The sequence below is a fragment of the Hippocampus comes genome, unplaced genomic scaffold (genome assembly GCF_001891065.2).
Source record: "Hippocampus comes isolate QL1 unplaced genomic scaffold, H_comes_QL1_v1.1 scaffold111, whole genome shotgun sequence".
NCBI lineage: Eukaryota > Metazoa > Chordata > Actinopteri > Syngnathiformes > Syngnathidae > Hippocampus > Hippocampus comes.
The window spans coordinates 3319117-3331052 of NW_017805698.1; the positions used below are offsets into that span (position 1 = coordinate 3319117).

At 41.8% G+C, this 11936-nt stretch overlaps 1 protein-coding gene across 2 annotated transcripts in view; it reads left to right on the plus strand.

Annotated features, from left to right (window-relative positions):
- Positions 1-11527, plus strand: part of LOC109523275 (disco-interacting protein 2 homolog A) — a 75796-nt gene extending 64269 nt beyond the window's left edge. The window contains exons 26-39 of one of the 2 annotated variants that reach the window (XM_019882296.1): positions 295-412; positions 511-632; positions 1238-1349; positions 1430-1539; positions 1637-1767; positions 2384-2552; positions 3275-3445; positions 4883-4912; positions 6595-6656; positions 6873-6930; positions 7025-7099; positions 7561-7735; positions 8565-8688; positions 8970-11527. In XM_019882296.1, the coding sequence (XP_019737855.1) occupies positions 295-412; positions 511-632; positions 1238-1349; positions 1430-1539; positions 1637-1767; positions 2384-2552; positions 3275-3445; positions 4883-4912; positions 6595-6656; positions 6873-6930; positions 7025-7099; positions 7561-7735; positions 8565-8688; positions 8970-9222 (1710 nt within the window). In that variant the 3' untranslated portion in view covers positions 9223-11527. The remainder of the gene's footprint in view (positions 1-294; positions 413-510; positions 633-1237; positions 1350-1429; positions 1540-1636; positions 1768-2383; positions 2553-3274; positions 3446-4882; positions 4913-6594; positions 6657-6872; positions 6931-7024; positions 7100-7560; positions 7736-8564; positions 8689-8969) is intronic. The other variant, XM_019882295.1, reaches the window with a different exon arrangement.
- The last annotated feature ends 409 nt before the right edge of the window (positions 11528-11936 follow it).

Below are 11936 nucleotides of genomic sequence, written 5' to 3' on the forward strand. Positions count from 1 at the left end.
TGTTTACTAAAACATGGTAAAAGCTACAAATGTACATTCCTATTATTTTGAATTACTTTTGATCTTATATGACCTCACTGGTGACCTTACTAAAGTTTAATTGATGGCTACCATGGGCTACCTAATTAAAACAACATGGACATCAATAAAACATAATTAACTTTGCATCTTCCACACTACACATGGATTTACAGATTGGGAATCGCTGAACTAGTCAACTGAAATGCCAACTGTTTATGAAGGAGCCATTGCCAGACATGGCTGCATAGATACATTTGCCATGTGATTCTGTAGGGCACGGTGGCCAGTGCAGCGTCTTGTCTTCAGCTCCACAAGCGGGCCGAGCGCGTGGCTGCAGCTTTGATGGCACGTCTCAACACCGGGGACCATGTTGCCCTTGTCTACATGCCAGGTACTCGAAACATAGCCCTGAGGTTCTCTCTGACAAACAGTCACGCCAGCAGCATGTGAATGGTAAAGCAGCAAGTCAGGGCATTTGTTTGTGCGCAGGTATCGACCTGATTGCCACCTTCTATGGCTGCTTGTATGCTGGCTGTGTCCCGGTGACGGTCAGACCTCCACACCCGCAGAACTTGGCCACCACCCTTCCCACCGTCAAGATGATTGTTGAGGTAACAACGCAGCCTGTCAACCAGACGTGGGTAAACTATTAACTACAGGCTACTGAAAAATGGTGTGGCTGGTGCCATGTTTAAGCGCAACTCGATCGCTTCTGATTGGTTCAGCTGGATGTGCGACCGAAGCTTTTTTTACGATGGAGGACGATATCGGACCACGATTGAGAATTCACTTTCAAGGTGTACTTTTCTAGAAAAACCGGACTTTATGGGGCTATTTCAACCAACACTGCTTTGCAGCAGAGTGGCTTGTGTTCAATCTGGATTTTTATTTGGGGGTAGGGGGGATAGTTATGTAGAGTGGACAAATTACCCTCCACAGACAGGTAGGAGCTTCTGCATTATCTCTGGTGAGTATGTCCAATGTCGGATGTTTAGGAACAGTTTAGTAACACGCTCTGCAGTCTGAATGTATTTTTCGTTATTTACAGTCTTTTTTTTTTGGGGGGGGGGGGGGGTGCATATTGTGATGTTATCGCATTATTAAGAAGTGGATTAAATCCCTTAATACCCACTGAAGGCTCAGGTCCAAAACTGACCACCCGCCACTGATTTATACGAAGTAGTAATGCAGTCAGTGTACTGTCCGCGTGTTGCAGGTCAGTAAGTCAGTGTGTATCCTGACCACTCAAGCAATAATGAAGCTGCTGAAATCCAAAGAGGCTGCTGCTGCAGTGGACATCAAGAGTTGGCCGATGGTGCTGGACACAGGTGAGTTATGATGTACAACACGGACGCCTTTATTTCATGCTGACAAATGTTTTTTTTTTTTTTTTAATCTGTTTATTCAGATGACCTCCCCAGGAAGAAAAGCCCTCAGATTTACAAACCCCCAACTCCGGAGATGTTAGCCTACCTTGACTTTAGCGTTTCCACCACAGGCATCCTGGCAGGAGTCAAGGTGTGTACTGCAAGAGTTGTTCTTTTTTTCACAAATTGTCATGATTAGACATTGGATGAATCTTTTCAGATGCCCTGCGTCTTTTTCTCTATCACAGATGTCCCACGCGGCCACTGGTGCCTTGTGTCGCTCCATCAAGCTACAGTGTGAGCTCTACCCTTCTCGCCAGATCGCCATCTGCCTGGACCCGTACTGCGGCCTGGGCTTCGCGCTCTGGTGCCTGTGCAGGTGAGCCATGGTCATACATCATATCAGAGTTTCACTCACTGTTGTATAATTATCAGATATATTAACCGCCAAATGTGACTGCGCAAGTTAAAAAGTACACAAGCTATTTTAATAAAACACCACGTTATATATTTACAGTGGGGCAAAGTATTTTTTTTAACCACTTCAATAATAAAGTGAATCCCTGGGACAAAAAAAAAACAATCAGTTCCAAAAAAGTTATAGAATGATTTATATTTTATTAAATTTGATTGAGTGAAATATTTAATCCAAAGCATAAGTTAATACTTGGTCGAGAAACGCTTATTGCTAAGTATGGCATTTCTTGTAGTTGGTCACCAGGTTTACACACAGTTCAGAATGGATTAGGTTTTTCTTTTGGGTTGAGGTCCAGAGACTGACTGGACCGCTCCATGACCTCAATATCTTCTTGAACCGCTCCTTTATTGCAGAACCTTCAGGGTCATCATAGTCATGCTGAATGACCTTTCAGTGACCCGTCATCAATGTTCGTTCAAAAAAACTGTGCTGCACATACTCATTCCTGCCAGTTGCCAACTTTTTATCAACCTTAATTTTTTTTTAAAATTAATCCATATATGTTTGTGCTTTACAGTGTGTACTCTGGCCACCAGTCCATCCTGGTTCCCCCTCTGGAGCTGGAAAGCAACGTGTGTGTATGGCTGGCTGCCGTCAGCCAGTACAAAGTTCGTGTCACCTTCTGCTCCTACTCAGTCATGGAAATGTGCACCAAAGGCCTGGGCTCGCAGACGGAAGCGCTACGGGTGAGTGTGACACTTTTTTGGGGCGGTATGGAGATTCATTTACTCAAACTATTTTGTGCTTGCCTAAGTGCAGTGTGAAATGAGCCACCGTGTGGTCCCGTCAACATACTGTCCTGTTAAACAGACCCTGTTATATTGATGTCGTGTGGCAGAGCAGACCTTTAGTTGTTAATAAAAGCTTGCATTGTGGAACAAATCTTGGCATCTGTTCAACCGTGATACGCAACTCGTGAATTGCTTCAGATGACCACTTGTTGATTACAGGTAATGAATTGCTGAGTCGTGTATTTATTTTTGTACCAAAATTGAATAGATGTCCAAAATCAGTGACAAAAAAAATTAAGAACAGAATCATATGAAAGCCACGCTTACACTGTAATTTAGGGGGGGGGGGGGGTGTGCTCTGGATTTTCTCACTGAACTGATCATATTATGACGTTGTGCTCACACCCACATTTTAGAAATACTGTTGGCAGATTACAAAAGACTTACTTGGTTGTTTAAAACGACTTCCTAGCAATTGAAAGTCAATTTTCTGTAGCATGTCAAGTCACCTATTTTCTGATGCTGAGCCATGTGTGTTGTTACCTAAACCCTGAGCAATTGCGATATCATTTTCAGTCGACGGCAAGTAGCAAAGTGGCCGCCTAATATAATTTGTTGACTTACTTGACTTCCCCTTTAAGTATGGAATTCATGGCTAACTCATCTCCCATCTTCAGCTGCGGAACGTCAACCTATCGTGTGTGCGCACGTGCATGGTGGTGGCGGAGGAGCGTCCTCGCATAGCGCTAACGCAGTCTTTCTCCAAGATCTTCAAGGACCTGGGGCTTTCGGCGCGTGCCGTGAGCACCACCTTCGGCTGCAGGGTGAACGTGGCCATCTGTTTGCAGGTGAGCAGTCATCAGTCAGGATAAGCTGTCATCTCCACGGTAATACAATATTTTATGTACACATGAACTGGCTACAGCTTAGGTACACCTGCACAATCTCAGATACAATCTAAGAGATATATGCTAAATCACACCCAGTTGTGATCGACACTGTTGAAACTGGTTGTATATAAAAAGTTATTTTTTTTTCTGGATGATGGATGATTTTATTTATATATTTATTTTAGTTCCCAAGACATTTTCGTTAACATTTTCCCAAGTTATACATCAAAAGGTGTCGTCATCTAAATGGTGAATATTAGCCTTTCTAGACCTGTTTCTTAACTGTGTGCGGCGGTGCGGGGGTAATTATTCCGCGGATAAGCTGTCATCTCCACGGTATTCAATATTTTATGTACGCACGAACTGGCTACAACATTAGGTACACCTGCACAATCTCAGATACAATCTAAGAGATGTATGCTAAATCACACTCAGTTGTGATCGACACTATTGAAACTGGTTGTATATCAAAAGGTTTTTGTTTTTTTTTCTGGATGATGGATGATTTTATTTATATATTTATTTTAGTTCCCAAGACATTTTCGTTAACATTTTCCCAAGTTATACATCAAAAGGTGTCGTCATCTAAATGATGAATATTAGCCTTTGTATTTAAAATTTAGTTAAAAGATGAATAAAGTATCCATCCAGTTTCAATAGCAGTTTTCTTCCTTAGGGTGGGGGGTGTGCTAGACTATCCCGGCTGACTTTTAGCGAGAGGCGGGTACACCCTGGACCGGTTGCAAACTAATCGCAGGGCACATACAGATAAACAACCCATCAAATTCAAATTCACACCGATGACCAAATTTCATCTTCAGTGAACAAAAAATGCATGTTTTGTTTTTGGAACGCGCAAGGAAGTCAAGAAACCCAAATAAACATAAGGGAGTACATGAAGGTCTCAACTGAGATTCAAACCCGGAATCGCACAAACATGAGGCAGACTTGTTGATTACTAGCCACCATGCTGCAGTGTTTCTAATCATTTATTTTTGAAGTATGTTTTTTTTTTTTTTTTTTTTTTGCATTGAGAGTTGAACACAATTCTATGTCAATCAAAACCAAACATTTTTGATTGATGGACTTTATCCCCCCCCAAAAAATTCTCAATTATTGTAAATCCAAGATGTATTATAATTATTAGATTGTGTAGGTGTACTAATGATGTGACCGTCCACTCTGTCCTAATGTTTAAATGTGACGTGTGTGTGTGTGTGTGTGTGTGTGTGTGTGTGTGTGTGTGTGTGTGTGTGTGTGTGTGCGTGTGCAAAAACGTTGATCTTTTCTTCTCTTGATTTTTTCTTTATTTTGCGTGCATGTATTGCATTGGAGTGTGCGTCCACATGTCTACATAAACGCATACAAATGTCTTTTATTTATGTGTCCCGTCAGCCCAACAGGTTAGGGAAACTGGTCGAGCAGGTACTGTCAGACAAGAGTGGTTGCTTGCTATTTTTGGGGGCTGTTGCTGTTTTTTTGTTGTTGTCTCACCATATGTGTGCGTGTGCGTGTCTCTTATGTTTGTGCCTTCATGGTTTTTGTTTCATTGTGGCAAGAATTCAGCTCCATCTTGTCACAAACATGTCTGCGGCCAGGTCTGCCATTCTCGATTCATCGGCTGCTTCTCGGATGCCTTCATGCCGCCTGCGCTGCTTTACATTAGAACAACGAATCGGCGGATGCCTGTTTCGGACTTTTGCTCATGTAAAATGTGTGGTGATCACACACGTACACAAATTAAATATTTGTTCATGGGATTGCCTGACACTGTGGAACCTCCCATAATTCAGATTAAAAGAAAATCCCTCCAAGGTAAAATTTCACGATTGTAAAACCTTAACAATGTTTTCAGTAACATTTGAACATGTTAACAAGTTGACCACTACAGGTGTATCTCAAAAAAATACTGCGGGAAAATTGATTTATTGTAGTGGTGCAAAGTGAAACTTCTATATTCTTAAAACCCCATTGGCTTTATGTGATGACGTACCGAATGAAGGCTCAGCTTTGTGCGAAGCCCTCCCGTGTGTGTGCGTGCGCGCTGGCGCTGGCTTTGCCGCCCTTAAGTTGGCCGTCACTCACCCTCATAGCTAGCTGGTGCTTTGCATTGACATTTGGCAGAGGCGTGAGAATGACGACACATCCAAAGCAAGCGCAATTCAATGTCGAGAGAAATGCAATGGAATTTGGGTGTGAGTGTTCATGTAGGCGACTGAAGCAATTGCTGCGTCTGAAATGTCCAGTTTTAATGTTCTTGTTGGTCAGTCATTTCTTGTTTTTAATAGTTCTCGGGTAGCTCTTGATGAGGGCAAGGAACCCTGTTACATGGAGTCAAAATGGACCCCCTAACCACATCACTATTATGCAGTAGAACCGAGCGATTTCACCCAGCCAATCAGCAAAGAAAGTTCAGGAAAATAATTGTAAATTGAAAAGACTCCAATTGACTGAGAAGAGAATTATTGTGAATTTAATCTGAGTAATTCAAAGTCAACGTTGATTTAATTGATTAAAAGATGCTCGAAATTGTTTAGGACATGAGAGCAGGGTGCAATGAATGAAACCGATCATACTAATAAAAAATAAATTAATTAAAGATATAAATGTGGTGCTGTACTTGTGTCCCAATAACGTTTTGCCTTTGTCAATGATACATTTGTTCAAAATAACAATTTTGAAGAAGATGTAACTTGAGATTTTACAAAACGGTCGAACCATATTATTTCTTTCAACAAGGCAAGTAACTAAAATACGCATTTTGAATATATTCTACTTGCATGTTATAAATATAATGAGATTTTAAAATGCAACAGAACCATGCGATCAGCAAATTCTAGCTAGCAGTGACAGGAAATGAAAATACTTTTTTGTTGGTTTTTTTTTCAAGCTTCAAAATTTAAAAGAATAACTGAAAAGCATGTTTTTGTTTTGTCATGTAGCGTCAATCTTCTTAATCTGAGCATCAGTAAAATATTTTCAAAAATCCTACGATATTTTCCCGGAGTTAAAAATGTTGCCGTCTAACAACTTATCGTGTTAATGGCAAACCAGAAGGACGCGTTCATGTCCAACTTGCTCATTTCTGCATCTTTGTTGTTCATCAGGGCACAGCGGGACCGGACCCCACAACGGTTTATGTGGACATGAGGGCTCTGCGACATGACAGGTGAGAGGCGGTGACCTCTAAAATACTTGTGGGAAGTCAGAGCCAACAAGGGCTTGGAAACGCTTGTCAAAAGCACTGACCTACGTTTACTCAACTCAAACTCAAATAATAATCGATCGTAATTCAGTAAATATTCAGTCTGAAGTGTTCCAGATGATGGAAAAGGCACGTGCTATGAGAAATTTGTCGTAATTTCTGTTTTTGCATCTCATTCAGGGTTCGCCTGGTGGAAAGAGGATCCCCGCACAGTTTGCCCCTGATGGAGTCCGGCAAGGTACAGTGTCACAAAAAAATAAAACAAAACAAAACAAAAAAAAATAAACACTCAACACGATGCAGAAGACTCAGTCATCTTGCTGTGATTGCAGATCCTTCCTGGAGTCAAGGTGATTATTGCCAACACGGAGACAAAAGGGCCCTTGGGAGATTCTCATCTTGGAGAGGTGAGCTGCAACCTCACTACAGCGGGCTAAACACATACCACAATAACAATAACCTCACCATATTTTTCACAAGCAATTGTCAAACTCCAAAACCAAAGCGGATGCCTGTTGTAGTACCAAAACTGACCTATGAGAGGCAGCATAGTACAAGGCCTTCAGACTGATAAAAAAAATACAAACAAAAGTAGTACAAGAAGAGTAGCACTCAAACAAACACAAATAGAAAAATCCAAGCTAACTGTTGGCAGATGGAGGTAATTACTTTGAGATTGCAAAAATCATCTTGTCAATTTTATTGTGGTGAATTACTTTGCCGGTGGGATACCACCCAATGTCTAAACACGTCTGTCGTGCGCAGCCTGTTTTCTCCTTTTTTGCAATCCACACACTGCCGCCAAACCTATTGGTGACAATCGTGTGCCGTTTGTGTGTGTGTGTGCGTGCGCGCGCACGTGAACCAGGTGTGGGTGAGTAGTCCTCATAATGCGACGGGCTACTACACCGTCTACGGAGAAGAAGCGTTGCACGCGGACCACTTTAACACCAAGCTCAGCTTCGGGGACACGCACACGGTGTGGGCAAGGACGGGCTACCTGGGCTTCCTGCGCCGCACCGAACTGACAGATGCCAGCGGAGGTGAGAATGACTCCCTTGCTGACTGTGTTCTCTCTCGCAAGCTTGGTGATTCTCAAACACTGTATGTGCGAGGAAATTATTGAATGTCACGTAATTGGGTAACAAATTTTGATTTAAGGTTCCTGTTTCGTGCTGGGCGATATGGCCCTTAATATTTAATCACATATTTTTTTGCCCAATATTGAATTCTCCATGACTATTTATTATATTAAAGCTTATACTTGTAAAAAAAACTTGATTTACGTCAACCAGAGCATTTACTTCACATATAAATATCACCAATCAATAAATAAAAATTTCCCAGCTGGGATTTAACAACATAATTTCAAAGGAAATGAGGTTGTAGCAACCTGACCTGATTCTACTTCCAATAATAGAAAGCATCTTGGACACAAATGTAGTATTTTATTAGTTACAATACCTCATTCATCCATTTCCTACTTCCTAGTTGTGTATTTATGGACGAGATTTGTTTTTCCTCTCCATGTAATTTTATTATGACTTAATACAATGACAAAATACAAAAAAGACAAAAACAATTGTAAATAGTACAGCCACCTTATCTATATCTATATTTATATTGCACTTAATTGAACGGTGTACATTGAAACTGTAACATTTATTTTGTGAATGCAAACACTTTGTTTTTCTTCTTTCTACACACAATCTTGCTGCTGTAGACTGTAAATTTCCCCAGTGTGGGACAAATAAAGGATATCTTATCTTATCTTATACTGCACTACCTCTTGTAGGTAAGTGAAAAAGCTGCCAAAGGAATGGAAGACGGTATTCATTTGTGTTTGTTTGTGTGTGCATGCGCACATCTCAGAGCGCCATGATGCCCTCTATGTGGTGGGCTCGGTGGACGAGACCCTCGAGCTTCGGGGAATGAGATACCACCCGATTGACATCGAGACCTCTGTCATCCGTTCCCATAAGAGCATAGCTGAATGGTGAGCCGCAAATCATCTGTCCACGTTTCCCCCCCTGTATTAACTCATTCAGTACCAGCCAATTCTGGACGTCTGAAAAGACGTTTCAAAACGTCTTTGGGAGTGAATGAGTTAACTATAGGCTGTTTACAACACATAGACACGTACGTACGTCCACACACACACACACACACACACACACACACACACACACACACCTTTTCAGTCAAAGCCGCTTTTTTGTCACTCCCCTTATAAACAGGATATATAATTCACGAATTTGCTTCCTGTTTTATGTGAAGCGCCGTGTTCACCTGGACCAACCTGCTCGTAGTGGTGGTGGAACTGGAAGGCTCGGAGCAAGAGGCCCTGGATCTGGTGGCCCTGGTCACCAACGTGGTGCTGGAGGAGCACTACCTCATTGTGGGCGTGGTGGTGGTGGTCGACCCCGGCGTCATCCCCATCAACTCCAGAGGGGAGAAGCAACGCATGCACCTGCGAGACGGCTTCCTGGCCGACCAACTGGACCCCATATATGTGGCGTACAACATGTGAGGGGCACAGCATTGGGACGTCGCGGCCATCCCCCGCCGTTCATGTGCCGCAGCGTTTTGTTTGCCGCGGACCAGCGGCGACACCGGTCGCGCTGCCGTTTTTTGACAGGGACTCTGTTGTGATGTCCCCAACCATCACCGTTGCATGTGTTGCATTAATTAACAGGACAGTGGCAACAGAGTTGTAGGGGAGTTTGTAGCTTGAGCCACCAGGTGCAGTGGATACCATAAGTCCACCCCTCCCCCCCGTTAAATGTCAGGCTTTGGTGTGAAAAGAAAAAAAATTACTTTCCACAATTAACGTGACGTAACCTTTACAACGCAATTGAAAAAGAATAAATCTATCAGACAAATTGACAGTATTTGCCCAAAATACCTGCAGCTCGTTCAGTATTGCTCATGGTCGCTTGGCATCTTGCCTGATCAGTTTTCCTCTCATCTTTTCATACCTTGTGAAGGGATGTACCATTCTTGGCCACGCCGCTTGTTGGTCCATCTTTTCTCCATTCGATGACGATGTTGTTGTAAGGTATATTTAATGCCTGGAAAATTGTTTTGTACACATCCCTTGAGAGACGTGATAAGACTCAGCTGATGCTAAGGACCGTGGCGATAAGATGTGATTACAGAAATGTCAGGAAAGGCCTGGAACAGCGGAGCTTTTTTTCACATTTTAATTGATTTGTACAAATAAGTCACATTTTATGGTGGTGAAAAAAGGTTTTGAAAATATTTATTTTGGTTTCATTTTTTAATTTTCACAAACACATGGCATTTGAACAGGGGTATGGAGACTTTATATCTACTGTAGGTTCGATTGTACTCTGCAAGTAGAAATGGGCATTTTGACTAACCAAGAACGTTTTTTTTTTTTAATTTAATTTTTTTTAATAATTGGTATAGGAAAATATGTCTTGCAATGTTCTGCTCCTGTTAGGATGCCAGTTTTTAGCAGAATAATGGAGCCTGGAAGAGTTGCGCCGTCGTCCAGGTCTGTGTCAAAATAGCCCAACTGCTCTTTTCTCTTCTTTAGGACACAAACTAATTGAGATTGTGTCCACAGTGTCCACAGCGCCCCTGCAGGTTGCAGTCAAGCGGTGCACTCCCATTTTTGCTTCAGGATACATGGATTGTTTTTCCCATCCTTTTGAGAGATGTTGTGGTTCCACTCAACTTATCATATAGTTTTGTGCGTTCCCTTTTATTTGTAAACCCAATGCAATATGACTGATGTAAAGAAAATGTGGCTTTGGAATTATGTGGTGACCATGCCTTAAGTGTCTTTTCTACCCCCCGGCTCTGCTTGGATTTCATGTAGTGCACTTTGGCAGCTGTCAGATAGAGAGGAAGTACAGGGAGTCTTTGGATTTACGATGGATTCACATTCCTGGAGGTTGAGGGGGAGGGGCACGACATGACTTGAATGTGTCATTTTTTTAACTTAATTTTTATCCTACGCTAATGCATCAGTAAGTCATAATTGCAGTCAACAAGTAACAGAAAAGAATCGGCTGCTCGTCTGATTGTTAGCTTATCTGATTACTACACTGCAGCGGTAAACACTCCGTAATTTTGAATTTGGGGAATGTCTTTGTAGTATTTGAGCTCCAACTTATTTCAGTCATTATCATTGGTTAATAAGTGCCGCATGTTGACAACAGAGTCTGAGGCTAGGCCCAACTCTGTGTTGACCTCACCCGTAAGGATTTGCCATCGTAAATATTAAGCATGGTTAACTTACCTTTGTCAGCCCCAACCGTATTTTGAGCAGATGGAGGAAGAAAAAGTACTCGTAACACACCCACACCACAGTATAATCTTGCTGGATAATCAGACCTATCTGACCACCCTATATCAATTATTCCTCACTGGTATTGGGCCGCGGATAGCAATTTCAATATAAAGGATTCAAGCGCAGCCGATGTTGGACCGTCGCAAAACGAGGGCACCCTGAAAAGAACTTTTTTCCCTATTGCGCCCACAGTCTAACAAATGAACATAATTGATCTTCGAACAGCTATTGCAAACAAAGCACTCATGTAGTCACTACGCACAAAAAGTTCTATTGGCTTTTGGGTAAAATGAAAGGACGAACCTGAAATGTGCGATGACCTTACAGGTGAACTGTCCCACTGATTAACGGTTTAGTACTTTTTACACAACTTGTTCTCTATCAAGGAGCTGAAAATTTGCAAGGGTGTCCATTTGTGTACGCCTTTCTGTGACCTTACCGGTCTCTTGTGTTGCCACCGCGTGAGAACACCCTGTTTGAAGTTGTTGGTGGTGTTTTCTTGGTCTCACAGTGTTTGTTTGTTTATTGTTTATTGAACATAAAATACAACAACAATTGACAAAAGGCAAGCAAAATTACAAAGGAAAAATAAAAATAAAAAATAAATAAAACATCATCACCGTTATATGTTCAAAGTGTCAAAAAATGAACAGCCTCATAGTTTAAATAACAATTCCAATTGAGTCAGGAAATGGATTGATCAAATTACGGCTCAAATGCTTGTAAATTTTGCAAATCAGCTCCTTGTTAAAGTTGTGCCAAAATTACTTAAGGCATGCACAAGTGGACATAGGAAATGAAAGGTTTCGAGAAGGTCAAATTAAGTTGACTTGGAAAGGTTGTAGGGCTTTTCAGGTTCGTCCTGAATTTTTAGAGGTTGTGTTTTTTTGTTTGTCCATCCTACGACGTGTGATAAATGTGTG